We start from the raw sequence: 27,841 nt of genomic DNA on the forward strand, positions 1-27,841 counted from the left end.
AGAGGAGAACCATTTCCTCCCTACCAGATACCTGTTCTCTACTCCCTATTCCCCTAAAAACAATGCTAGGAGATGTTGCATGAACACCTGAGACATCTAAGACCTGTCATCCACACTTATGACTATTTCCTCTCTTAGCTGCCTTCCCCCTCCCTGTTCCACATCCACCTCAGCCCTCACCACAGCACCCCAGCTTATTACCAAAGTATATCTCCTGTTCAAAGGTGTTGTCTGTGGAGTAAGCATACTTTCCAGCTCGGGGATTCACCTGTCGGAAGTAGCTCTGGTTTGGTGGCCAGAAGCTTCTCATCTTTCCATTGACATCCTCAGTTGTCTCATTGTTGCAAGGCGTGGATTCCACTGAATATACTTCTGGCAAGTAATTGGGTAACCTTAGCAGGAGTGAAAAAGGCAGATAAAGGAAAGGTAAGAGATGGACTATCCTCTTCCATCAGATCCACAGCTCCCTTTCCTCTCCTTAAGCTTAGCTCCTACACACATGAACATCTAAAGAACACCTATGTTTTAACTATTGGCCTTGGCTCCAAGATGTCAAATGAATATGGAGCTACCAAAAAGACCCATCTTTAGCTACTTACCTCCTCCCCTAATGGAACCAATCCTTCTGCAGTCTCAGGACAGCATAATAGAGCAGTCACACTCCCAGCATTGACCTGTTTAATTTGGGGCCCTTAGAGGTACATGGGGGAAGGAACTTGGGGTAAGGAACCCACCACCTCCATTAATTACCTCACGTGTGTGTGTGTGTGTGTGTGTGTGTGTGTGTGTATGTTTATTTAATGTAAGTCCACCCCAGTGGACTTAAGCTCCTTAAGTGATAGGTCCACGTCTGTCTTATTTATGTTGTATTCCTAGCACTTCGTAGAGAGCCTGGAAAATAGTGAAAATGTAATTTATATTTGTCCAATAAATGAATACATAAATGGTTTTCCGCTTTTTCTTCACTTTTGGGAATCAGGGACATTGTAATAACTCTGGTCTTCCCTCTAGCAAAAAATGAAAAGGAAGCAATCTGAGAAATGCAGTAATCTCTTCTCTCAGGTTGGTCTGTGTCCTGCTGCAGGTCAGCTTTTGAGTCAGCAACACACTAGCTCCTTATCAAAGTGATACAAGATGAAGCCTCACAGCCTTTTTTTTTTTTTTTTTAAATAAGTCTTTTTTTTTTTTTTTTTAAAGATTTTTTTATTTATTTATACAAGCACTGGGTACAGTCAGAAGCACGGGAGGGCGGGAGAATTCACCAGAGCCAGAGCGGGGAGCAGAGCAGGCAGAAGGACCGAAGTACACTGCTGAGGGGAGCAGCGGGCGGCAGGAGAGGTCTGAGCGCCATGTGGGACCCTCCTCCGGTGGCTGGGGAGCAGCCGGGGATCGAACCGGCGCCGCAGAGGCCGCGGGCAGGTTCGCAACCCAGCGCTCAACCGCTGCGCCACCGGGGAGGCCCCTCACAGCCTTTTTTAAGTGTCTGCCTTCCTCACCCTCACCATGGATACATTTCTGGGAGCAGCTAGATAATAGCTCCATCTGCTGGGAAAGACTGAGAACCAGTCCCTTTCAAGGTTCTCAAATGGAAGCAATTTTGTCCCTCCAGGGGACATATGTGAATTTTAAAACATCTCTGGTTGTGGGCCTCCCCGGTGGCGCAGCGGTTGAGCGCTGGGTTGCGAACCTGCCCGCAGACTCTGCGGCGCCGGCTCGATCCCCGGCTGCTCCCCAGCCACCGGAGGAGGGTCCCACATGGCGCGCAGACCTCTCCTGCCGCCCGCTCAGCAGTGTACTTCGGTCCTTCTGCCTGCTCTGCTCCCCGCTCTGGCTCTGGTGCTGCTCCCGCTGCTCCCCTCAGCAGTGTACTTTGGTCCTTCTGCCTGCTCTGCTCCCCGCTCTGGCTCTGGTGAATTCTCTCACCCTCCCGCGCTTCTGACTGTACCCAGTGCATGTATAAACAAAACAAGCAAACAAATAAATAAATAAAAACATGCCTCTATTAAAAAAAAAATAAATTAAATAAATTAAATAAATAAAATAAAACATCTCTGGTTGTGACAACTGAAGAATGCTACTGGCATCCAGTGGGATGCTGTTACACATTCTACTCTACACAGGGCAGACCCCCACACCCCCACAAACAAAGAATTACCCATCTCAGGATGTCAGTAGTGCCAAGGTTGAGGAACCTCACTATAAGGAGATCTTAAAGAGCAGGTTGGTGATAGAGAACACAAAGGTTGACTGGAGAGTTCAGAAATAAGGAACATGGGCCCACCTGGGAGTCCTCGAAGGGAAACGAGGATTTTTAAAGGTGCCTAAGGCCCCAGCCAGTCTACCTGTAATAAACAGGAAGCAGCATCTCTGGCTTTTCTTTTTTCGGGATGTGTGGAATAACACTTTTTCCCTCAAATTCTGCTGTCTCTTCGGCCTCCAGCTGTTTCAAGAGTTCCAAGTCACTAGCAGAAGTGAGCTCATCCCGGATGTGGCTCCAGTCATACTGTTGGCGCAAGAAGTTCTGCCACTTGTTGGAAGGTACCCCAGGCCTTGGGGGACGTTTGTTTTGAATCCATCGGGCAGTGCGCTTGTTCAGCTTTTCCAGCACAAGGGCCTCCCAAGCTCTGGCTGCCTTCTCAGAAGGTGGAAGCCAGGTTTCCCTTTCCTCCAGGTTTACATCTGGGGAAGCTGTGTCCAGCATGTCTGGATCCCTGGAAGGATGAAGGGTGAGAGGGTAAGGCATTTCTTGGATTGGGTTTGCTGGCTTTGATTTCTTCAGTTTCACTGTAAGTTTGGCAGTGGTTTCTGTCTTCACAGCCTGGGAAGTAACCCTTGCTGAGGTACCTGCAAACTCCAAGAGCTTGAAGCTGACCAGTTTCTTAGGTTGGGTCCTCCTGATCTGGGGAGGCTGGATAATGTTGTCTGTATTGTAGAGATGGTCAAAGCTGTACTGGCTATAAGGAATGCTGGGCAGTCCTCGTTGCCATACTACCTCCTGAGAGAAGGTAAGGTTTGTAGCAGCCTTTTTCAAATATTGGTTCTTGAGCTGTGCACAATGCTGTGGGCTGAAGTGGAAGACTGGAGGCACACTGGAGACAGAGGTACACTCCTCCTTGTTTCTTGTTTTGAAGGATGAGAAAACCATGCCCCATCCCAGCCGTGGGGGGTGTGATTGATGGAAAGGGTAGGATAAAAAGGTCTTTCCCTGTTTGTTCCTGGTCATTGTTTCCTAGCGAATGCTTCCTTCTACACTGGTTGGTCCAGATGCTGGACCTATTTAGGGAATGGGAGGAGCTGAGAAGAGCCGTGGTCAGTAGACACTGGAAGCCTATGGCAGTAAAGAAAGAGACAGAAGTGGGTGGGGGACACCATGTGAATTAGAAAGATGAAAGAAGGGCACAGCATTCTAAATATTCCTTGTATTAGACCCTTACAATTCACAAACTTGCCCCCAAAGCTTGGCCCTGCATCTCTTTATGAGGGAGTACTGCTTTTCAACAATATCCCATGCTTCCATATTTTTCCTCAAACATTGCTTTTTCTGTGTTCAAAAAGCTTTTAGCATATAGTTCAGACAACTTAGCCTGGCATGTAGGGTTCTCCATGAATGTGACCCCAGCTACGACTGTCCTGACAGGTCAGCTCTCAGGCCTCCTGGCCCATCTCTGAGTATTCCGTCCTCTACATAGTGGAACTACTTCTGTGCCCTTTATATGAAATAGCCTTTTCCCCTCTATTTAACATAAATTCTATCCATTCTCCCAGGCCTACCTCAGTTTCTTCTTGCCCCATAATTCTTTTTTGACCTGTCTAGGCCTCCATCTCTTACAGGAATTTATAAATCACTCCTAGTTATTTAGTATCTGTTACCATACCAGTTATCTTACCTTTTGATCTTATGATACCTCAGAGAATCCTAAATATTTGGCTTTAGCTGCATTGCCCAAAGACCATATCTTTCTGGCTCTGCTGTCTTTCAGAATCTGCAATACTTTTCCATATTGCTACATGGCGTTCATTGTTCCATATTGCTACATGGCCTTCATTGTTAATAGATACAAAATATTTTATCAAGTAGGGAAATCAGTTGGTTCTTCCTTAATTACTGGGCAAGCTATTTCTAGGTTTCAGCTAGTATAGAAAACACTGTAGAGAACAAATGCCTAGATTTAGTGATTTAAGAAAAAAATTCCTTTTGAAGCACTTCCTTTGCCTAGTAATAATAAATGGCAGCTATGGAGCACTTTGCTAAGGTATTTACATAGGGAAGATATTTTGGTCTTAATTGCCTGTGGGAGAAGCTGAGTCTCCTAGAGGTCAGTAAATTGCTTCAGATCACATAGGCCTTAAGTAGAGGAGTCTGGCTTCAAATCGAACTACCAGATTCTGTCTTGGGAGCATTTAACCTCTGTGCCACATCAGTTTTAGCTCAAGTTTCACCCCTACCGATCGCTGTGTTGGCCTTGCCATTCCCAGGGACAGATTGGGCCTCTTCATGTGCAAGCATGAAGGCAAGATCATTGTTCTGTGTCCTGCTGCACTTAGTGCTCACACCTGCCTTTCCTACCTGGCTTGTTTCTCTTTCCTTCATAACTCACAGCACAGTAACTTCTCTCCTTTGAGCTTAATTTATTCCACTATCTTTCCATGTATTAAATCTGACCTCTTGGTGTATTAAGGGCTAGCTTTTATATAAAATTCACTAAGCCCAAATAGATCTTTTGAAAAGAAATAGGGGACAGGACAAAAGGTAGTGAGGTTTAATCCGAAGAGGTTTGTCATAGATGAACTTAGAGTCAGAAGACAAATGTAAGGCCAGATTCTGTACTTCCAACCATGTTACCTTGGGCATATTATTTAATAGCCCTAGTTTGTCTCAGTTTGCCAATCCAAAATAAAGTCTAATACTATTCTAATTTGGGGCCACCCTGCTGGCGCAAGGGGTTAAGACGCAACCTATGAAGCTATCTGCAGCCACTGCAGTGGGAGTTCTATCCCCGCCCAGGAAGCTACCCACATAGCAAAGCAGACCACTCCTCACTCGCCTGCTGTTCCCCTCAGTTAGTCTGCCTGTTCTGTTCCCCACTCTGTCTCTGGTGAATCCTCTTACCCTCCACACCTCTGGCCTGTACTCCAGTTCTTATATGCATAAAATAAATCTTTTAAAAAATACCTATTCTAATGTATTATTGATATGAAACTCAAAATTAGGGAACATGCATGAAAAAATTTTTGAAAGCTTACAAAGTAAGTATTATATAACTGGGAGGAATTCTTATTGTTGATTTAGTGCATGGACAACAGTCCCTTGAAGGCAGGTATCTGGAGTCCCAAGCACTGGGACATTCACTGGGCATGTATGGAATTATTTAGGAATATTGGGGCTCTAGGCAATTTATAAAAAAAAGGGTCCGTAGAAAGAAAGAAAATACTCATGAATGAAGTTTAGAGGCTCCACATTATTTGATTTTAAATGTTACCAACACTGAGGCAGGGTCCTCTCCCAACAAACAGCCCTTAAGAACCGAAAGCAGAGTAGTAGGTGTTAGGTGCTTTTGTGCTCTGACAGCAAAAGGAATTGCATAAGTGGCATCCTACAATTATTCAAACCTAACATCACTGGAGGCCAGGCTCTTCAATCTGGGAAGCAACACCACAAGCGCTATCTCTGTACATCTAGAACTTGGCTGGACAGGCAGGAATGGAGTTGGAAAGGTTAGGCCACATGCCTGCAGTTAAACCCTGACATAAGAATCAAGACACAAAATGGGTGATATCTCAAAGATTCCAAATATAGTTCCACTCTTCTATTCACATTCCCATTCCTCTACCTTCAGCCCCTAGCCTGGAACTTCCATTCTGCAGAAATATTTGAGTTGAATGTATATGCTAAAAGGAGTGATAACTTGCTTTTTTCCTTCTGTTATTAAAACAGTACTAACCGGAGCCTCCCTGGTGGCGCCAGGGGTTAAGCACCACACTATGAAGCAATCTGAAGCCTCTGCAGCACAGGTTCAATCCCCAGCCGGCCAGGGAGCAATCCATATGGCACAGCAGACCTCTCCTGTCTGTCACACTGCTCCCCTCAGCAGTGTATTTCAGTCAGTCTGCCTGTTACGTTCCCTACTCTGTCTCTGGTGAATCCTCTCACCCCCACATCTCTGGCCTGTACCCCGGCTCTTATATGCATAAATAAATAAATCTTAAAAAAAAAAAACAGTAGTAACCAACGCAGAAGAAAAGGCTAAGAAGTAATAAAAACCTCAGCAGAGAATCTATAAGAGCTTTTCAAAACTAAAAGCAGTCTCATCTCCACCCGGGATTCTGAATTCTGAGGTAGGGTCCAAGAGGGGAGAGTCAACTTCTGGAACAATGTTGATTAGATATGGTCAAGATTAAGATCACTGGAGGAGCTTGCTGAAATGTAGATTCCTTTACCCAGTCCTGGTATCTGAGTGATTCCCAGGGCAGAGCAAAGGGACCAAGTTTCCAGTGCATTAAAGCTAGGGGGCAGCAATCCAAAAATACAGACTCAATTTCCATGCCACCTTCATTAGTCAAGCAACTGCCAAGAACAAAGGCTGTATCTCCCAATACCTGACAAATAAAAGCAGTATTGCCTCACAAATTGTTTCTGCCAACAAGAGTATTTGGGGAGCAGCTTTGAAAACAAGTTGAGCAGTAGCCGTTCTTCTATGAGACTGGACAGATTCCATGGAAGAATCTGGATGTCACAAAGGAGGCAATGATTCAGGCAGAGGAAGTATCTACTGAGATTACTAGGAAGCTGGAGAAACAGAAGAAACACTCAAGGAGGAAAGAAGTGGCTCACCCAGTTGCCCGTGCATCTTCAGAAATTAGCAGTAGTACTCCAGAAGTAGATGAGACAAGTAAAGGACTTCCAAGAAAGAAAAGACAAAACCTCAAGAGAATGTCCCCTCCAAACCTAAGGGGAAAGAAAACTTCTTCACAAGAGGATGAAATCTTCCCCCAAAGTGACCAGTCAGTGACTAGGAAGAGGCAGGAAACAAGGTTGTCTCCAATAAAAAGAAAAGCCACTCAGCAGTAGACTGGAAGAGGCTGCTGATAGCAAGAGCAGCAATTCCAAGGAGAAAAGCTATTCCAGAAAGATTAGGGTAGAATTTCACTCATGGAACATACCCCATGGTGAAATATCCCAACCCATCTCCTATATCCCAGTAAAAACAAAAATTCACCAAAAGGAAAAAAAATTAATAAAAGCAAAGAAAAACTAAAAAAAAAAAGGAAAACTAAAATAATACAATAAAATGTAGATTGTTGTGTCCCGCACCCCAGAATATTGATAGAGTAGACTGCAAGTAAGACCTAGAAATTTGTACTTTAAAAAGTTTGCAGAGGTTTTTATATAAATTAAATTTAGAGAAGCCATAGTCCTAAGAGGCATCTGTAGACTGTTTAAAAGAAGCTTGGTCAGTAGAGAGAACGGGATCAGGAAACACAGCTTTTTACCCTGGCTTGTTTCAAATCCCTTCTCTGCTCCCAGTTTCTCATCAGAAAGTTTGTTTCATTTTCCCATCTGCTTTATAATTCCCATTCCTTGCCATGCACTCACAAAGATACAGTGCTGTCTCCTGCAATTATTCTGGAAACTGCTATAAAGATGATTGGTTCCAACACTTTTTTATATTACATATTTCACAACTGTGGCCCAGAGAGAAGAAACATGTTAAAGGTTACAGTACTGGTTAGTACCTGAGGCAATACTGACCGTTTTGACAATCCAATTTTTTCCACTACTTCAGGGTACCTGTCATCATTCAGCTAATGCTAATAAACTTCTTTCAGATACTGGTAAAGCAGAAGTGTTTTGAAACTACCTTCCAAATGGCCTCCCACAAAATAGTGCAAGGAGAAGCGAGGTTCTGCATCTTAACTTTCCTTAGTTGCTTAGGCGCCAAAGCTGTTTACATTGGTTACCAAGCAACCACCTCTTAAGAATTCAGTGAGTCTACTCACAAAACCTACAGGTTCAATCAGGGGCATCTTTAACTATTAAATTTTCTTTTCTTTTTTTTCTTCTTTTTTTTCCTTCTTTTTTTTTTTTTTCTTTTCTTTTTCTTTTTTTTAGCGTTTTTTTTTTTTTTTAAAGATTTATTCTTTATACAAGCACTGGGTACAGTCAGAAGTGCAGGAGGGTGAGAGAATCCACCAGAGCCAGAGCAGAGAGCAGAACAGGCAGACTGACAAAGTACACTGCTGAGGGGAGCAGTGGGTGGCAGGAGAGGTCTTCGCACCATGTGGGGCCCTCGCCTGGCGGCCAGGGATCGAACTGGCGCTGCAGAGGCTGCGGGCAGCTTTGCAACCCAGCGCTCAACCACCGCGCCACCGGGGAGGCCCTAGCTATTAAATTTTTTTTTTTTTTTTTTTTTTTTAAAGAAATGCAGTCTTTTTTTTTTTTTTTTTTTTTTAGATTTATTTTTTATTTATTTATTTATACAAGCACTGGGTACAGTCAGAAGCGCGAGAGGGTGAGAGAATTCACCAGAGCCAGAGAGGGGAGCAGAGCAGGCAGAAGGACCGAAGCACACTGCTGAGGGGAGCAGTGGGCGGCAGGAGAGGTCTGCGCGCCATGTGGGACCCTCCTCCGGTGGCTGGGGAGCAGCCGGGGATCGAACCGGCGCCGCGGAGGCTTCGGGCAGCTTCGCAACCCAGCGCTCAACCGCTGCGCCACCAGGGAGGCCCTCTAGCTATTAAATTTTTATTTGTAAACTGAGCTTTGGGAAATTGCATTGTACTTGTTGATTAATGGCTTTATGGAGTATTGTCATTCTTTGAAAAATAAATCTATAGGTCTATGCAGCTCAGTATTTTCACCCACAAAGAAAGGGGCAAAGCAGGGAACACATGAACATTCAGCTCTTAAAACACCAAAACTGGGCCTCCCCAGTGCCGCAGATGGTTGAGCGCAGCACTGTGAAGCTGTCCGCAGCCTTTTCAGCGCCAGTTCCATCCAGGCTGACAGGCGAGAATCCCACATGGCGCAGCAGACCTCTCGTTGCGCCCACCCGCTGCTCCCCTCAGCAGTGTATTTCGTCAGTCTGCCTGTTCTGTTCCCCGCTCTGTCTCTGGTGAATCCTCTCACCCTCCCGCACATCTGACCTGTACCCCGGTTCTTGTATAAAAATAAATAAATCTTTAAAAAAAAAAAAAACAACAGGGCCTCCCTGGTGGCGCAGCGGTTGAGCGCTGGGTTGCGAAGCTGCGCGCAGCCTCTGCAGCGCCGGTTCTATCCCCGGCTGCTCCCCGGCCACCGGAGGAGGGTCCCACATGGCGTGCAGACCTCTCCTGCCGCCCGCTGCTCCCTTCAGCAGTGTACTTCGGTCCTTCTGCCTGCTCTGCTCCCCGCTCTGGCTCTGGTGAATTCTCTCACCCTCCCGCACTTCTGACTGTACCCAGTGCATGTATAAACAAAACAAACAAACAAACAAATAAATAAATAAAAAATAAAAAAAAATGCCTCTATTAAAAAAAAAAAAAAGCATTAAAAAAAAAAAAAACACCAAAACTGGGAGAAAGGGGTTGACCTCGTTACTGGGTCCTTAAGGACATAGGACATACCCAAAAGCAGACACTTGGGGAGGAACAATAAAATGATTTATTTACACAGGGTTACTCCCTACAAAGGGAGAGCTGAGAAAGTATTTATAGGCTGGCATGTGTCCAGATGCTGTCTGGCCTACACCAGATAGCATCTACTGAACAGACAGAGGTCCAATTGGTGACTTTACCATAGACAAACTTTCTTACCAGCAATTTAACTACCAAAGTCCAACAGCTTTTTAAACTACCAAAGCCCCAGCTCCAACCCTACTTCCCATCAGCCCCCACTCAGGGACTGGAGTCTGCAAAGCCACCTACCATCCAGTTGGCTATTAGTACCACTCACTGGCTGGGGGTTACTCTTCACTTTTCCTCTTACACCTTAGTGTGCTTCAAATTACTACACTGATAGAACTAATGGCAAAGTGGACTGAGTCTGGGGCCTTTTTCATTCCTCTTTTATCACCTCCCCTACTTAATTTTCAAACTGTTCAATTCCATTTCCCCTGCTCCCCAAATTCTGGCATGATTACAAGTAAATAACTCTATAAGGGAACTCTTCATTTTCTATATTTCTAATGATAAATTCCAGAATATTGGTATTTAGGATTCCCCTTGTGGAAAGAACTTGACAGTGGGAAAGATTTCTGGGCATAAGCTTATGTCCATCTAGTTGACCTAGGATCATGCTAGTCCGGTTATCACCATCTCTTGCTATCCAACCTAAGCACTAACTTTTGTTCCTAAACTCAAGCTCTGCTCAGATCCTGGGGCCCTCATAAAGGGGCATACTCTCTAAACTGAAGAGATTAAGCATTAATTAAAAACCTGGTTAAATTTCCTCAAGAAATTAAACAATTATCCAGCAATTTCACTTCTAGTAAATGGTCAAAAGAATTGAAAACAGGGGCTCATACAGATATTTGTGAACCCTTGTCAATAGCAACATATTTAAAACAGTGGAGGTAGGGCCTCCCCGGTGGCGCAGCGGTTGAGCGCTGGGTTGCGAAGCTGCCCGCAGCCTCTGCAGCGCCGGTTCGATCCCCGGCTGCTCCCCGGCCACCAGAGGAGGGTCCCACATGGCGCGCAGACCTCTCCTGCCACCCGCTGCTCCCCTCAGCAGTGTACTTCGGTCCTTCTGCCTGTTCTGCTCCCCGCTCTGGCTCTGGTGAATTCTCTCACCCTCCTGCGCTTCTGACTGTACCCAGTGCTTGTATGCATGTATATATAAATCAATCAATCAATAAAAATAAATAAATAAATAAATTTTTTTAAAAAATAAATAAAATAAAACAGTGGAGGTAGAGGGGCCTCCCTGGCGGCCCAGGGGTTAAAGTCTCAGTGTTATCAAGCTATAGGCATGAGTTCTGTCTCCGGTCAGGTAGCTGACCCACATGTCACAGCAGACCTCACCTGTCTCACCCGCTGCTCCCCTCAGCAGTGTATTTCAGTAGATGCACCTGTTCAGCTCCCCACTCTGTCTCTAGTGAATCTCCCTCCACACCTCTGGCCTAGACCACAGTTCTCGTATGCACAAATAAATAAAATAAATCGTTATTTATTTATTTATTTTTAAAAGATTTATTTATTCATACAGGAATTGGGGTATAGACCAGATGTGCGGGAGGGTGAGAGGACTCACCAGAGTCAGAGCAGGGAACAGAACAGGCAGACTGACGAAATACACTGCTGAGGGGAGCAGCGGGCATGACAGGAGAGGTCTGCCACGCCATGTGGGACCCTCCCCAGCCGCCTGGGATTGAACTGGGGCTGCAGAGGCTGCGGACAGCTTCGCAGTGCTGCGTTCAACCGCCTGCGCCACCAGGGGAGGCCCTAAAATAAATCTTTAAAAATAAAATAGTCAAGGTAGAAACAACCCAAATGGGTGAATAGATAAATAAAATGGTATATGCATACAAAAAATATTATTCAACCTTAAAAATTAAAGTTCTGATAAATTCTACTTATATCGAAGAACCTGGAAGACATTATGCTAAGTGAAATGGGCCAGATACAAAGGACAAATCCCATATGGTTTCACTAATCCCTAGATTAGTCAAATTAATTGAGACAGGAAATGCCAAAAGTGATATCCAGGGACTAGGGGGGAAGAATGAGTGAAGAGTTATTCCATGGGTACAGAGTTTGGATAATGAGAAAATTATGGAGATGTAGTGGGTGCTGGTTACACAACAATGTGAATATGCATAATTTACTCTCCCTTAAAAATGGTTAATATATTAGGGGCCTTCCTGGTGGCCCAAGAAGTTAAGGCTCAGCACTGTGAAGCTATCCGCAGCCACTGCAGCAGAGTTTGATTGCTGGCTGGAGAATTAACCCACATGGCGCAGCAGACCTCTCCTGTCTTGCCCCCTGCTCCCCTCAGCAGTGTATTTCAATCAATTTGCCAGTTCTGCTCTCTCTGTTCTGACTCTGGTGAATCCTCTCACCCCCCACACCTCTGGCCTACACCCCAGCTCTCAAATGTGTAAATAAATGAAAATAAATTTAAAAAAATAATAAACCTGGCCAAAAAATGGTTAAAATATTAAATTTTATGTATATTACCACAATTTTTAAAAAACCCTGTTTAATTACATAGAAGAAAATTAAAGCTATCTTAAATAAACCAAGACCTAAAAACAACAGTTTGGGGTAGTTTTTTACTAGTCTTTTTAAAAAATGTACTAATATTTTTTAAAGTTATACATAGTATTCTCTACTTGCTTTCAATGTTGTGAAAATTTTCCCTTTATATTCTTCTATATCATTTTTAATGGCTACATCTTTTCTATGAGCGCATCACAATTAAGCTGATTAAATGAAATTGGTATTATTAGCTTGTTTCTAACTTTTCCTCTATTAAAACTATGATAGAAGCATCTTTGTATCTAAATATTTACATTCATGTTTATTTACTTAGGAGAAACTCCTAGAAATGGAATTGTGAGTCAAAGGGAATACATCTTTTACATATTTTTTTTAAAAAAGATTTATTTATTTATTTATACAAGCACTGGGTACAGTCAGAAGCGCGGGAGGGTGAGAGAATTCACCAGAGCCAGAGCGGGGAGCAGAGCAGGCAGAAGGACCCAAGTACACTGCTGAGGGGAGCAGCGGGCGGCAGGAGAGGTCTGCGCGCCATGCGGGACCCTCCATGCGGGACCCTCCTCCAGTGGCCGGGGAGCAGCCGGGGATCAAACCGGCGCTGCAGAAGCTGTGGGCAGCTTCGCAACCCAGCACTCAACTGCTGCGCCACCTGGGAGGCCCCATCTTTTAAATATTTTTAACTAGATTATTCTGAAAAGGTCATACTAGTTTACGCATTCACCAATGATATATGAATGTCTGTTCTCCAAATCTTCAATATAGCACATCATTATGTAAAAGACTAAGCATAATCAGAGCACAAAGTGCTGGAATAGGATTGCTAAGGTATAAATCTCACCATTTCCACTTTCTAGCCATGTGATCTTCAAATCATTTCACCTCTATGGGCCTTCATTTTCTCATAAGGTTATTGTAAGGATTAAGAGTTAACAATTCTTTCTACCACCACCATGATCCCATGTTCCCTTGACAAATGCCCAGTGAAGTCACAGAAACCGTCTTTGCTACAGATGGTTGCCACAGCCCCAGGCTGAGACAGGATCTGGAACAAAATTTGACAGGAATGAATCAGTACCAGAACTTGAGGAACAAGTTTTCAGATAACCAGTCCAGCTGGCAGCAGCAGCTGAAATTGACAAAGTCAGTAAAGCAAAACAGAGCTGCAAGTGAAAAGAAGGCATGGAAGGCTATGTCCATACCCCTACAAAACAAGTTGTAGGGGTTACTAGAGTCATTATCTGGAAATCTAAGAATATCCTCTTTGTCCTTACAATACCAGATGTCTATAAGCACCCAGCTTCAGATAGCGACATAATTATCTCAATAAGCCCTGCTGGCAGCTACGAAGAAATTCAAAGTTCAAGGTGAAGCTGTCTCAAACATTCAACAAAACACAGACTCCAGCTGCACAAGAGGAAGGTGAAGAGGAAGAGGTTGGTAAAACAGGTTTGGAAGTTAAGGACATAGAATTTGTCATGTGACAAGCAAATGCGTGGAGAGCAAAGGCAGTATGGGTCCTGAAGAACAACAGTAATGATATTGTAAATGCTATTATGGAATTAACAATGTAACCATGGGAAAAAGAGGACTTTGAAAAAAAATTTTGGTGTTTCAAAAGAATGACTGCAGCTTGGTTTGAAATTTGTACTGTTTCTATCATTAAGAAAGTTATGACTTCTTGTTGGGTAAAAGAGTTAGCTCTTACTATTTACCTTTGGTTCTGAAACTCTTGTACACAAAACATACTGTAAAATATCCCACAGAACCAGTCCAAAAGCACACAGTAGCCCTCCCTTATCCCCAGGGAATATGTTCCAACACCTGAAGTATTGAATAAGTATTGAAATTGTATTGAATAAGTACTGAAATTGCAGCGAGTACCAAAGCCCTATATATACTATGTTCTTTTCTATACATACATATCTCCAATAAAGTTTAATTTATAAATTAGGCACAGTAAGAGATTAACAATAATAATAAAATACAGCAATTATGACAAACTAATAAAAGTTACGTGAATGTGGTCTCTCACTCTCAAAATATTGTACATAATATTTTCAGGTCACAGGTAACAGGAATCTTGGAAAGTGGTTAATGGGGGGATTACTGTAAGTAGAGCTATAGGTAGTTGCATAATTAATGAGCTGCAGGGCATGAGGGCATTAGAAATTTGGTAAAAAGTGCTGACTAGGAAAACTCTTGAAGGCAGCCTTATTGGGAGCAGAGGCAAACAAGGGTTTTTGTGGACTTGAAGCTTAAACAACAAAAATAAAAAGGTTTTCTAGTGAAAAGGATATAAACCATAAATTCAAAAATTTAGTTCAAGTCCTTGGAAGGGACCCAAAGTTAAATTTGATGAAGAATCCACCACTGGGCAGAACTCATAGCTTATGAAAAACTGGAAAAGGTGAGAAATGCAGAATGGGAGTAAAGTAAGCTTTACCTAAATGGAGCAAAGTGAGTCTAGTATAACAAACGAGTATTCATTTGGCCATTTTCACACCTGTAAGGAATGAAGCTGAGGTACAACACCAGGGCCCATAGACATAGGCTGGTGTGTGTTGTTGCATCGGGCAACACCACCTGATAAAGAAATGGGTGTCGTGGAGCAGGCTACATAATGCAGGATGCTGCTGAAGAGCAAGATCCTGGCCGTTTGTATTGATAGAGTAATCATACAGCATCAGTTACCTGGGTTAGGAGGACAAGGAGAAAAGGATGGGTGAAACTAAAGAATGTCATCCAGGGCTTCAGGGAGACATAAGTCTGCTGACTAGATAATTTTTATCTGCTTGATGATCAAGTGTTGTAATTGAAACCATACCCCAGACCCCGGCCATGGTCCTTATCTTATCAACAAGGCATTCCACTGATCAGCTTCTGAGGTCCCTTGTTACACATTGGTCCTCTGCCCCTCAGGTATTCCCGGTCATACCTCATGATGTATGACCCAGAAGTTTATGTATCCATCATCAGCCCCCAGGTGTTCCTGGTCATACCTTTTGATGCCTACCCTACCCTGGCTGATCAAGCTTTCTGCTCATGATTTATTTGAAAGGCACCTTGTAAGGTTTGGTTCCTATGACTGGTTGACCAGTTCTGAAGGGCAGTTCTGATCTTGTACAGGAATGCAGAACTGCAGATAACAATAATGGTGGCCGAACAGGCCGCCTAAGTTTAGCAGACTTACAATGGGTAAAAGTAGGTACACAAAATAGTACACATTTTTAAAGAAAAGATGTGTAAAAGGAATAAAGACCAACCTCTAAGTCAGTGGGTGGGGCGCACACCCAACTGTATGGTAGAATGTAGAACGGTCCACACTCCACTCCAATAGGGGCTGATGGGAAATAGGGCTGGAGCTGGGGCTTTTGGCAGTTAAACTGCTGATGTGGTGTGGTGTCTGTGGAGAAGCCACCATCTAGCCACTTCGGGCTTTGTCTTTGGTTTCTGTTCAGCAGAGGTATCTGTGGTAGGACAGACAGCATCTATCTGGTCAGTGTCAGCTTGTCCATTCTCTCTCTTTTCTCACTCCATGTGTAAATAAATCCTATTATTGTTTTTCCCCCTGTGTCTGCTTTTGGGTTGTGTCCTGTGTTCTTAAGTATGCAGGTAAGGACCCTCCAATTGGGGCAACTCGGGTCCCTTGAGTTTGCTCTGTTTCAGGCCTATAATTCATGAAGGTGTGAACTACCCAACAAAGTGATAAAACTTAATCCCAGTCCTGCCCTCCTGTTTGCCTTTAAGAGTTCGGCTACTAGAATTTTGCCAAGACGCCAGATTCTTCCAGAGCCAGCACTGGGTGAAAGGTACGGGAGATAACCAGCAAGTGGGGACTGCACAAGCCAAAGAGCTTGGAAATTCTTCCCTGAGGTGAAGTGAGGGTCTGTCAAACAGGAGGCTTTAAGCCAGTTCATACGCGTCGGTTTTTGCTCTTGCTTTTAAAGGCGGGACTGTAGCCCTCCCAGCTCAACTTAGCATGCTGCTCCGTCATATCTGGGCGCTTAGTCCGCAGAGAGGCAGCCTGCCGCCAGATGCGCGCTAGCCAGCGCCTGTTAGTGGACTAGAGTGTGAAGTACAAAAAGATGTCATGCCCCGCTGTCCTGAGAGCTTCCGTGCTCTACCGACGCGGTCCAAAGAAGTGGGTGGAGTTGCCAGGGGCCTCAAAGTTGACGCGGGGCGACCCAGTCTCCGCAAACTTTGCCCGGATGGCGGCGACGGTGACGGTGGAGCCCGCGGGCCGCTGCTGCTGGGACCAGCCGGTGCGCATCGCCGTGAGCGGCCTGGCCCGGGGGCAGCCCATCACGCTGCGCGCGTCCCTGCGCGACGAGAAGGGCGCGCGCTTCCGGGCCCACGCGCGCTACTGCGCCGACGCCCGCGGCCTGCTGGACCTGGCGCGCGCGCCCGCGCTGGGGGGCAGCTTCGCGGGGCTCGAGCCCATGGGGCTCCTCTGGGCCCTGAAGCCCGAGAAGCCCTTGCGGCTGGTGAAGCGGGACGTGGAGACGCCCTTCGCCGTGGAGCTGGAGGTGCTGGACGGCCACGACCCAGGGACTGAGCGGCTCCTGAGCCGGACGGTGCACGAGCGCCACTTCTTGGCGCCTGGGGTGCGGCGGGAGCCGGTGCGCGCGGGCCGGGTGCGCGGCACGCTCTTCCTGCCGCCAGGTGAGCAACCCGTTTTGCTGAAGGTCAGTCCAAGTTCCTCAAGTCCTTAGCCTTCTGCGGAATGTCAGCCTGGCAGGGGAGGTGGCTCTGCCGCTCCAAAACGGAAAGGCCAGTTAAAAGACAACACATGGGGTAACATACATCGGAAGAGGTATGAACCTGTACCGCTGAATCATATCCAGTGTTGTAAACCAGTGTTACCTCAGTAAAAATCAAGTGGCCATCAATAGCAAGGAAAGGAAATTGACCTTGTAATTTCCCCACTTTTTTTTTGAAAATCCAGGGGCGCACATGTCAATCTCCTTGTTAGTAATTCTCTTCCTCTTCTGAGTCAGGGTCATCATTAGTTGTGTTTATTCGTTGGTTTTAATTCTCTTCTGCAACTTTTTTATTATATTTTTTATATCGTTCTTCATTTTTTTACAATGTATGCCTTCTCATCTTGGTTATAGACCCCGTGAAATTCCCACCACCAATCCACCCCTCTTCCATCACAATAGTCTCTTGTGCTCTTCCCACCCGTTTTGATCCTGCTCCCTTCTGCGCCCTTGCAGAATGTCTCTGGTTTATAGTTGCTTGTTGATTTTGATTTTCAGTTTATTATAATTATTTTTCCTCCCTGATCCCTTATTTGGATTCTCTACATTCCTCCTACCCTTCTGCAACTTTGAAACACCCTCTCCTCCAATTTGGTCTGGCAGACAAATAGAACAATGACTTGTTTCCCACCATCATCCTTTATTGACTGTTGTAGTTTTGTTTTTTTTAAAGATACCTTTTTATAAGTAGCTTTATAAGTAGTTTTAATTTTTATTTTTTTTAAGTTCCTTAATTTTGCAACTTTGTATTCAACACTCACAATATATTATGGTTTAAGAAAATTAACATGAAGGTAGATGGCCTCTGGCTACCAACCCGAAATTTAATTTTACGAGCATATAAAAAGCAACTAGCCTGGGGGTGGGGGAAAGAAAGGTGCTTATCCTCACTGGGAATCAGGAAAACACACACAAAATGAAGCTACACAATCATTTCACACCCTCAAAATTTGCCAAAATTCAAGTTTAACATTACCAATTATTGACAAGTATACAGAGAAGAGGAATGCATACACTGCTAAAAGGAATATAGTTATTCCTTTGTTTAGTTATTCCAATTTGTTTTTACTTAGAAAGTTGACAGTGTCATTCTCCTGGTACATGTGCACCATTATATGTATTGTAGGGTCGAAAGCAACTGGAAACAGGTCCGATATCCATCAGCAATAGAACTGATGAGTGAACAGGTATATGTACAACAGCAAAAGTGACTGAACTGCAGCTACAAGAATTAACAGAAGAATCTGAAAAATAATGTTGAGTGAAACAGTCAAGTACCAGAACATCTCAACATCATTTTATTTAAAGCAAAATAAACAAAATACTAGTTAAGGTACACATTTAAATAGTAAGTCTGTAATGAATTCAAGAGAATGATAAAATTCCAGGATAGTAGAAAGGGAGGGAAGGGGGACAGGTACTCATGGAGCTTTGATGGTTAGTATACTCTAAGTTATTTAAGTATTGGATATAAAATAATTGCCTTATCTAGCATAATGCTTTCGAGATACATTCATGTTGCTCCATATATCACTAGTTCCTGCTTGTTTCTTAATGGTACCCCAATATATTGCTATAGTACAGTTTACTTATTTACCAGTTGAATTTGGGTTTTAAGTATTTGGAGATTATGAATAAAGTCACTGTAAACACATACTAGTATTTATATGAACTCAGTTTTCACTTTTCTTAGGTAAATATGTAGGAGTGAGTTTGCTGGGTCATATGGTAAGTATATAAGAAATTGCCCAACTGTTTTCCAAAGTGGCTGTATCATTTTTGCATTTCCACCAGGAATGTATGAGGGTTCCAGTCACTCTGCTACATTAGTATTTGGGATTGTCAGTTGGAGGGGTGGGGGAAGATTGTGCAGTGATGTTGCTATTTTCATTGCTTGTAAATTATTTTTAATCACAAAAGTAATACAACTATTTGTAAAAACCTGTGGAGGCTCTCGATGTAGAGGGGAATGTGGATTTATTTTATTTATCTTATCACTGTCTGGGTTTTTGAAGACCAGAGGTCTTGTAGCATTTCTTATTGTCACAGAGGATGTTGACATCACGGGTGGGCAACAAATGGCTTTTAACAGCACTAAAGAGTTTCAGTTTTGTGTTTTGTTTCTTCCAAAGAACCCGGACCCTTCCCAGGAATTGTGGATATTTTTGGAGCTGGAGGTGGCCTTCCAGAATATCGAGCTAGTCTGCTGGCTGGGAAGGGTTTTGCTGTAATGGCTTTGGCTTATTATAAGTATGAAGACCTCCCCAAAGACTTAAACAACCTTCACCTGGAATACTTTGAAGAAGCTGTGAACTACCTGCTTAATCACCCTCAGGTTGGAACTTCTCTAATTTTTGTGGTCTACATATCAGGTCTACTATGGTCTTCATAAATGCTCCTGGTTTTCACAGAACTTGACAAATTCAGGACAGCCACCAACACACTATCTTCTCATAGACAGTTTCTATGTAGTTATATATTACTATGTTTCCTGCTAGTAAAGATGTTCTTAGTTGATATTATGGAATTTAAAATTCTAGTATGTTATAGTATTTAATAGTGAACCCAAACACATTTGAGAACCCTGAATTTGACCAGTAAGGAAAGAGGAAGGTGACAGGATCACTATCTACAGAAGGCCCCAATTTTATGTTTCTGTTTAACAGCCCCTTCTTCCTCATACTCCCTCTGAGAACACAGCATTAAATTTTAAAGGAGAATCTGGAAGCCAGAAAACTAGGTACTAGAGAACCTCCCCACCCCCTTGGAAATATTTTGACAGTTTTAGACAGGGTATCAGAAGATAAACCTTGCTCATTTTAGTTTCTTTAAATCTATTTTACAATTTAATCAGCGCTCACAGTGGATTTAAGCTTTGGGGCTTTTGGAAAGGGGTGTAATGGGACCAGCATAAGATGGAGATAGAGAAAAGTTAAATTTAAGTTTTGATTTTGCCAAATTTTAGTTCCATGATATTGGAGCCTCTGTGTCCTCCTTTGAAAAATTGGGATAATAACATTATCATCTAATTCCTTGTACTTGTATGAGGAATAAACTGTTGAAACAAGTCAAAGGTATTATTGCAGAAGCCAGGAGAGGAAAAAAAAAAAGACTGCTGTTGAGAAGTCAATCAAATGGCCATTTATAATACAAGATTTTGTAATACAAGATTTTGGTAACTGACAAAAGCAGTCCTTATAAAGAATACAAATCCAGGCCCTCCCTGGTGGCACAGCGGGTTGAGCACAGCGCTGTGAAGCTGTCTGCAGCCTCTGCAATGCCTGTTTTATTACAGGCTGGCTAGGGAGATTGGGGGGGGCAGACCTCTCCTGTCTTGCCAGCTGCTCCCCTCAGCCATGTACTTTGGTCCCTCTTTCTGTTCTGCTCCCCACTCTGTCTCTGGTGACTCCTCTCACCTTCCCGTGCCTCTAGCCTGTACCCCAGATCTTGTATAAAAATAAATAAATCTTTAAAAAAAAAAAGAATACATATCCAAATTGCCTGAAGGGATAAAATAGAGAATAGAAAAAAGAAATAAAACAACTACAGACAACTTTTCACAGATTGTGCTATGAAAGAGTAGAAAACTAGGGCAAGATGGATGTGACTTTGAGAGATTGTTATTAAACTTTGGGAGTTATGAAAGCTTTAACTACATTGATGGGAATAAGCCAGTAGAGGATAAAGTTGAGAGAGAGAAAGAAAGAGAATGCTAGCACAGAGGGGTGACCTTTAATACTTCTTTGGAAACAGGAGGGAAGGCAGAAAGCTTGAATTTTAAGCAGATTTGACAGGAGAAATGAGGAAGAGTGCCTGTCTTATAACTTCAATTTTCTTCATGAAGTATGAAGAGCTGAAAGTGAAGCTGGATAGATGGGAAGTGAGATCATGAGATAGGTAGTAATAGTGAAAGATATGGTAGTAGTCAAGGTCTCAATGAAATAGAAATGTGCGGTACTAGATGGCTAAACTATAAGTATTTAAAGACGATGATCAGAGAGTAGTGTTTGAAACTGAGGTTTTAGAGATGATGTACTTAAGAAGGTTAGGTTTAGGGCCTCCCTGGTGGCGCAGCGGTTGAGCGCTGGGTTGCGAAGCTGCCCGCAGCCTCGGCAGCACCGGTTGGATCCCCGCTCACCGGGTGAGGGTCCCGTGTGGCGGCATGCAGACCTCTCCTGCCCGCTGCTCCCCTCAGCAGTGTACTTCCTCACTCTGCCTGTTCTACTCTCCGCTCTGGCTCTGGTGAATTCTCTCGCCCTCCCACGCTTCTGACTGTACCCAGTGCTTGTATGAATAAATAAATAAATCTTAAAAAAAAAAAAAAGAGAGGGTTAGGTTTAGGTTCTGACAATGGAAGTGGGTTGTTGAGGACAGATAGAGTAAAAGATTGTTGGAGGTATCAGTGAGGGACAGAGAGGCCAAAGTATTCGATGGTTCATCCACATGGTTGTTGAAGTCACCAAGAATTAAGGAAATAAGATGAAGAAAGGAACAAGAAGTAAAAATCCCAAGGATGCAAACCTTGATAAATGCAAGAACCTGGATTCAGCCTCGGTTCCACCTGAGTACCAAGTTCTGGCACCATCCACCACACTGCATGTTCATGGGCTCATTCTCCTTTTTCCTCTATTTTTCGCAGGTAAAGGGTCCAGGAGTTGGGCTGCTTGGAATTTCCAAAGGGGGTGAACTCTGCCTCTCCATGGCCTCATTCCTGAAGGGCATCACTGCTTGTGTCATTATCAATGGCTCTGTGATCAATGTTGCAGGAGCCTTACACTACAAGGGTGAAATCCTGACACCTGCACCTGTCAACCGAAATCGAATCAAGATGACTAAAGATGGCTTTTCAGACATCTTGGATATCTTTAATAAACCTTTGGAAGAAGCTGACCAGAAGAGTTTGATTCCTGTGGAAAGGGCTGAAAGTGCCTTCCTGTTCCTTGTAGGGCAGGATGACCACAACTGGCACAGTGAATACTATGCCAGTGAAGCTTCTAAGTGCTTACAGGCCTCTGGTAAAGAGAAGCCCCAGGTCATCCTTTACCCAGGGACAGGACACTATATTGAGCCCCCTTACTTTCCCCTGTGCCCGGCTTCCCTGCACACCTTGGTGGACCGTCCTGTCATCTGGGGAGGAGAGCCCAGGGCTCATGCCATGGCCCAGGAGGATGCTTGGAAGAAGCTCCAGACTTTCTTTCACATACACTTGGGTGGGAAAAAGGAGACAATTCCAGTAAAACTGTAATCTTTTATTCCAGTGTGGTATCACTGATGCTGATCTTTCCTGAGAACAGCTGCCACAATTAGTGTGCATGTGGTTTTATTCTTTTAAATAACTCCTTAGAGTCCCTCCCCTTGTTAAAATGAACTTACCAAGATTTGAACTCCTCAAGATTTTTAGAAACTACATACCTTTTTAGTCGTTTGGTGGGAGTGATTCTGCAGAAAACACGAGAGAGGGAAAACCTGTATCACAACACAACTGACAAGGCTCTAGCTCTGAAACGAAGATTAAAACCGATTAACAGTGTCTTGTATTGAATATATACAACTGGTGCTCAGTAATAATTCATTGTTACTATTGTGTGTTGCATTTGTTTACATTTAATTTGATTAATAAATAATTACTGTGGAAGAAAAACATGTAATGTTAAAAATTGTATCAGTTTTGCATTTCTCCTTTAAAAACGGAAATTAATAACATCTTAGCTATAAACTGTGAGAGATGTAAAACTACTAAAAATTTTCAATGCAAATACATTCTTAGTTTGTTATCTTCTACTTGGGTAAATACAAGTTTCCTAGTGCAAATAATTTTAAGTTCTGACCTTATTTACACATGTGGGCCTTTATGAGTATGTTTCTTTGAAATAAAACATTTAGATTAATTACAAAATGACTGTAATAATGATTAATATGAAGATAAATGCTGATTTAATATTTGAATCACATGATATAAGTAATCCCACAATAAACTTACTAACCTTTTCTTTTTTTAAGATTTATTTATTTATTTATTTATACAAGCACTGGGTACAGTCAGAAGAGCGGGAGGGTGAGAGAATTCACCAGAGCCAAAGGGGAGAGCAAAGCAGGCAGACTGACGAAGTACACTGCTGAGGGGAGAAGCGGGCGGCAGGAGAGGCCTGTGCACCATGTGGGACCCTCGCCCGGTGGCCGGGGATCGAACCGGCGCTGCAGAGGCTGCAGGCAGCTTCGCAACCCAGTGCTCAACCACTGCACCACCAGTGAAGCCCAATAAACTTACTAACCTTTTCTTAAAGCTTAATGTATTTAAAGTAAAAAATACCTTAACTTATGATTATGGTATTGTTTCCTCAAATTTCATATTATAAAGCAATTCCTGTTCATTTTTTTCCTCTGAAATTCAAAAACAGTACAGTGCTCTTTTTGTCAGCTTTTCCTTCTATACTGCTGTGTGCTCATCATTTAATGCCACCAATCTGTGAGGCAGGTGTCACCTCATTTTGAGATGAGGAAATTCAGTCTCAGAGAAATTCAAATCATAGTAAATGTAGAGCTGGACTTAGTATCTCTCAGTCCAGTTTCTTCTTTCTTTGTTATACCTGTCCATATTCTCTGCAGGATAACAGCTCCAGTCAGAGGGAAAGGAAGTAGCTCTCCTTTCGCTAACATAAAATTTCAATGAATTCCTAGATTTGCAGTGCAGATGAGGCAGGGGATTGTTTCAGAGTACTGGATGTTAAAAATACATTAAAAATAGATCTAGAGTAGCTGACAGTCAGCTATGAGCCCTTGATTGTTAACAATGTGTAAGTGATTTGCCTTTTGTTCCTACCTTTTTCCTCTTTTTAAACTTTTCTCTTCCCACTACTGCCTGTTTACAGGATTGTCCAAGACACTCCAAGGACTCTGATTTTGATCCTTTCATCTCGGACTTGCTTGGCCCTTCTGTGTCTTTCCTATGGTCCCCTGCTAGAAGGTGCCTTAGACTTGTGGCAAGTTTTCAGTTCTCAGCGGCCTAGCTGTGGGCCAACCCTATTTGTGTGGGCATTTACCCACAAGGAGATGGGTAACTTTGGGTGTTTCATTGGGAAACTATTCTCTTCTCTCTCTACACACATTAATCCTATTAAAGTTCTTTTTTTTTTTTAAAGATATTTATTTATATAAGAACCGGGGTACAGGCCAGATGCGCGGGAGGGTGAGAGGATTCACCAGAGACAGAACGGGGAAGAGAACAGGCATACCAATGAAATACACTGCTGAGAGGAGCAGCAGGGGAGGCAGGAGGGGTCTGCTGCACCATGTGGGACACTTGCCCGCCAGCAGGCCAGCCAGGATCAAATGGGTGCTGCAGAGGCTGTGGACAGCTTAACGGGGCAGCGCTCACCAGCCTGCGCCACCAGGGGAGACCCTAAAGTTCTTTTCTATTAAAGTTCTATCACACTAAGAGTTTGCCCCTCAGTCTGCATGCTAGTAATTCTACATACATTTGCCACATTATATCACCTTGTTACTTGCCAATTAAATGGTATGTACATGTGTGAATATATGAGTGTTAGGTTCTGCAAGATGGAGTTGATAGAAATCATTTTAAGAAATGAAAATAAGAGACTCAGGGCCTCCCTGGCGGCGCAGAGGTTGAGCGATGGGTTGCAAAACTGCCCACAGCCTCTGCAGTGCTGGTTTGATCCCCGGCTGCTCCCCGGCCACCAGAGGAGGGTCCCACATGGCGCACAGACCTCTCCTGCCGCCCGCTGCTCCCCTCAGCAGTGTGCTTCGGTCCTTCTGCCTGCTCTGCTCCCCGCTCTGGCTTTGGTGAATTCTCTCACCCTTCTGCACTTCTGACTGTACCCAGTGCTTGTATAAATAAATAAATAAATAAATAAATCTTAAAAAAAAAAAAGAAAATAAGAGACTCAGTGCTAGAGTCTAAGGGACATATAAAACAGGAGTGTGGTAAAACTATAGAGCTAAGAGAATGCTATGGGGTCAGTAGCCTCAAATGTATATAATTAAACAGGCAAAGGGAGACCTTAAAGATTTTGTAGGAAGAGGAGGATATAACTGACAATACACTTCAGAAAAATAATATGGTGTTGAGTACCCTCATGGATACCACTGTAATATTAAAGAGCTCTAGTGTAATGGCTTATAGGAAGTATGGACCGTTTGTATCTTACACATTTTATAGGATCTCAATAATTTCTTGGTACTTTCTAGTTAGACCCAAAAGATGGAGGGAGGGAGGAAGGACTGTTGCCTTTCCTTCTGAGTAGTAAGTGGGAGCCCATTCTGTGTGGACATTGGGATGGATCTAGAGAGACCCCACGGGCAGGAAATTTATGAAAAAAAATTAAGGCATGGAGCATAGCAATACATACTGTTTCACTAGCAGCAATAGTCTTTGATAGTGACCAACAAATTTGTGAAATAGAACAGGCTCAGCACCAAGTTTACTTAGCTTTAAGAACTCAGAATACAACAACAATAAAAAAAATAAAACAAAAATAAGGAAAAAACCCACAAATATAACAAAAGAAATCAGGACAAGAGAAAGCATAGCTGCAGTATCAATGAGGTCACCCAACAACAGATACCAAGTCCTTCCACACTCAGGTGGTTTGTGGTCAAGAGAGAGAAGTCTGAGAACCTGGGGATACTTTGGGTTTCAATTTAAAAGGCTCCACAGAAAGGTGAACAGGAAGTCAGAAAAAGTTCGCCAATGTGTATTAAAAAATTAACTCTAGCAAGAGAGGTCTGGCCTTTACTTTTGGCTACTGGAAGGTGATCCCTATGTCCTTGGGATGTGATGCCAGAAGCAGCCTCTTTACTGAGGGGCCTTGGGGCACACTGAATGGTTTGGGTGGGTCACACACTTAGGATAAGGACTAGTCAGACCAGAAAAATGAACAATGTTATTTAGGGTGCGGACTGTCCACACTTTAGGATAAGGACTGGTCACACCAGAAAGATCAACAATGTGATTTAGGGTGAAGCCTTTGGGTATTATCAGTCCACCTGCAGACTAAGATCAACCATGTGGACAATCAATCAATTATGCCTACATAAAGAAGCCCCAATAAAATTCTGAAAAACAAGGCTTAGGTGACCTTTCCTGGTTGTGTTATTATCAGAAATCTGTGCTAGGAGATTATCACATCTTGACCCCATGAAGAGAGTAACACATGCTTCATATTAGGAACTTCCCTGGACTCTACCTTATGCACCTCTTCCCTTGCATGATTTTAATCCTTATCTTATCCTGTAACACACCATAACCACAAATATAATAGCTTCCAGTGAGTTCAATGAGTCCTTCTAGCAAAGTATTGAAACTATCAAAGTAATTTGGGGACCACCCTAAACTTGCATTTGGGGTCAGGAGTAAAGTCTCCTCTAAAAACTATTCCTTCTAACTTTGTTGTTTGCCCCAAACTCTTTGCATCAAAAATAATGTAGAGGATAATTTATCATTTCTTTGGCTGTCTAGCATCTGAACCTCCTTTTTAAATTAGCAGAATTTAATAATAGCCTTATGAAACTTGTTGGGATACAGAGCCAACCTATCATAACAGAAGTTAGAAAGAACATTAGGGCTAGGGATGCTTGTTAGTGATAGCAAATCCCCCAAACTTCTCTTAAACAAAACAGACATTAATTTCTCTTTCAGAAAATTTAATAACATTAATTTCCATATGAACAGAAGATAACAAAAGATAACAAAGTAGGACAAGAAATAAGCATAGAAGAAGCACAGAGAAAGTACACAATAAAGTGGTAGAAATATCTGAACATATCAATAAACACAATAATCACTGATGGATCAAACTTGCCTGTTAACAGACTTGATCAGATGGAGTTTTTTTAAACATTAATTAAAGCCATCTCCAGCAGATACACCAAATACTTAAAAAAATATATAAGAAAGTAAAAAAAGAGAAAGAGAAATATACCTAGCAAATACTAACAAAAAGAAAAGTATAACTTTACTAATATCAACAATCAGTTCAAGTGGGGGAAAGGACATTACTATAGAAAAAGAAAATTGTTTTTTTAAAAAAGTTCATCTTACCAAGATATAGCAACACAAAAATTGTTGCACTAAATAAGATTACTTCAAAATATAAATGATAGAAGTAGTTTAATAAAATATGGTGAATTACTATGCTAATTTGAGAGTGTCTGCTTAGGTTTCCTCAAAAGCAGACCCTGATCAATGAGTCCGAAAAAAAAAAAAAAAAAAACATAGCCCACATGGGACTAACAGATAGGACACTGCATCCAAAAATAACTAAATATACATTTTTCTCAAGCATATGTGGATCATTCTCCAGGATCAACCATCTACTGGGCCACAAGACAAATATCAACAAATACATGAAGACTGAAATCATACCAACTATTAACATAAAAGCATCAAACTAGAAATCAACTATGAAAAGAAAGCAAGCACCCCCCTCCCCATTATGTGGAGATTGAACAACATAGTACAGAAAGACCACTGGGTTAATGAGGAAATCAAAGAAGAAATTAAAAAGTACCCTGAGATGAATGACAGTAAGGAATTTTCCAGAATGTATGGGACACAGCAAAAGCAGTAATAAGAGTGTATAGCAATACAGGCCCACATCAAGAAATAAGAAAGAACTCAAAGAAACAACCTATTCTCCCATCTTGAGGAACTAGAAAAAAGAACAACAACAACAAGCCAGTAGAAGAATGGAAATAATAAAAATTCAAGCAGAAATAAATGAAATGGAAATTAAAAAAAACAATCCAAAAGATCAATAAAACCAAGAGCTGGATCTTTGGGGGAAAAAAAAAAAAAACACAACAAAATAGACAAACTTCTAGCCAGACTTACAAAGAAAAAAAGGGAGAAAACTCAAATAAGATCATAA

The 27,841-nt window shown here is 42.8% G+C and overlaps 2 protein-coding genes and 1 pseudogene across 8 annotated transcripts in view; 2 read left to right on the forward strand and 1 right to left on the reverse strand.

The window, feature by feature from the left end:
• The window catches only part of HEATR4 (HEAT repeat containing 4), a 61,401-nt gene that overhangs the window by 30,371 nt on the left and 3,189 nt on the right, over nt 1-27,841 (reverse strand). Inside the window, exons 2-4 of one of the 7 annotated variants that reach the window (XM_037503679.2) lie at nt 22,365-22,451; nt 2,343-3,328; nt 202-392 (exon numbers count right to left, since the gene is read on the reverse strand). In XM_037503679.2, coding sequence (XP_037359576.1) covers nt 202-392; nt 2,343-3,223 — 1,072 coding nt within the window. In that variant the 5' untranslated portion in view covers nt 3,224-3,328; nt 22,365-22,451. Of the gene's footprint in view, nt 1-201; nt 393-2,342; nt 3,329-3,887; nt 3,974-6,597; nt 6,721-7,750; nt 7,931-15,455; nt 16,378-22,364; nt 22,452-27,841 lie in introns of those variants that run through there. The other 6 variants (XM_037503678.2, XM_037503681.2, XM_037503677.2 and 3 more) reach the window with 6 other exon arrangements.
• On the forward strand, nt 13,166-13,768 carry LOC119239270 (nascent polypeptide-associated complex subunit alpha-like; annotated as a pseudogene).
• LOC119239268 (acyl-coenzyme A thioesterase 1-like) lies at nt 16,180-22,930 on the forward strand. Its single transcript, XM_037503684.1, has 3 exons — nt 16,180-16,854; nt 19,085-19,287; nt 21,592-22,930. The coding sequence occupies exons 1-3, from the start codon at nt 16,278-16,280 to the stop codon at nt 22,195-22,197; spliced, it is 1,386 nt and encodes a 461-aa protein (XP_037359581.1). The 5' UTR covers nt 16,180-16,277; the 3' UTR covers nt 22,198-22,930.

The sequence above is a fragment of the Talpa occidentalis genome, unplaced genomic scaffold (genome assembly GCF_014898055.3).
Source record: "Talpa occidentalis isolate TD23 unplaced genomic scaffold, MPIMG_talOcc4v2.1 talOcc4.11, whole genome shotgun sequence".
Classification (NCBI taxonomy): domain Eukaryota; kingdom Metazoa; phylum Chordata; class Mammalia; order Eulipotyphla; family Talpidae; genus Talpa; species Talpa occidentalis.

Coding starts and splice junctions, on each gene's coding strand:
- LOC119239268 (XM_037503684.1), top strand. CDS start 16,278: ATGTCATGCCCCGCTGTCCTGAGAGCTTCCGTGCTCTACCGACGCGGT. Junction 16,855..19,084: donor CACGCTCTTCCTGCCGCCAG/GTGAGCAACCCG, acceptor TTTCTTCCAAAG/AACCCGGACCCTTCCCAGGA. Junction 19,288..21,591: donor ACCTGCTTAATCACCCTCAG/GTTGGAACTTCT, acceptor TATTTTTCGCAG/GTAAAGGGTCCAGGAGTTGG.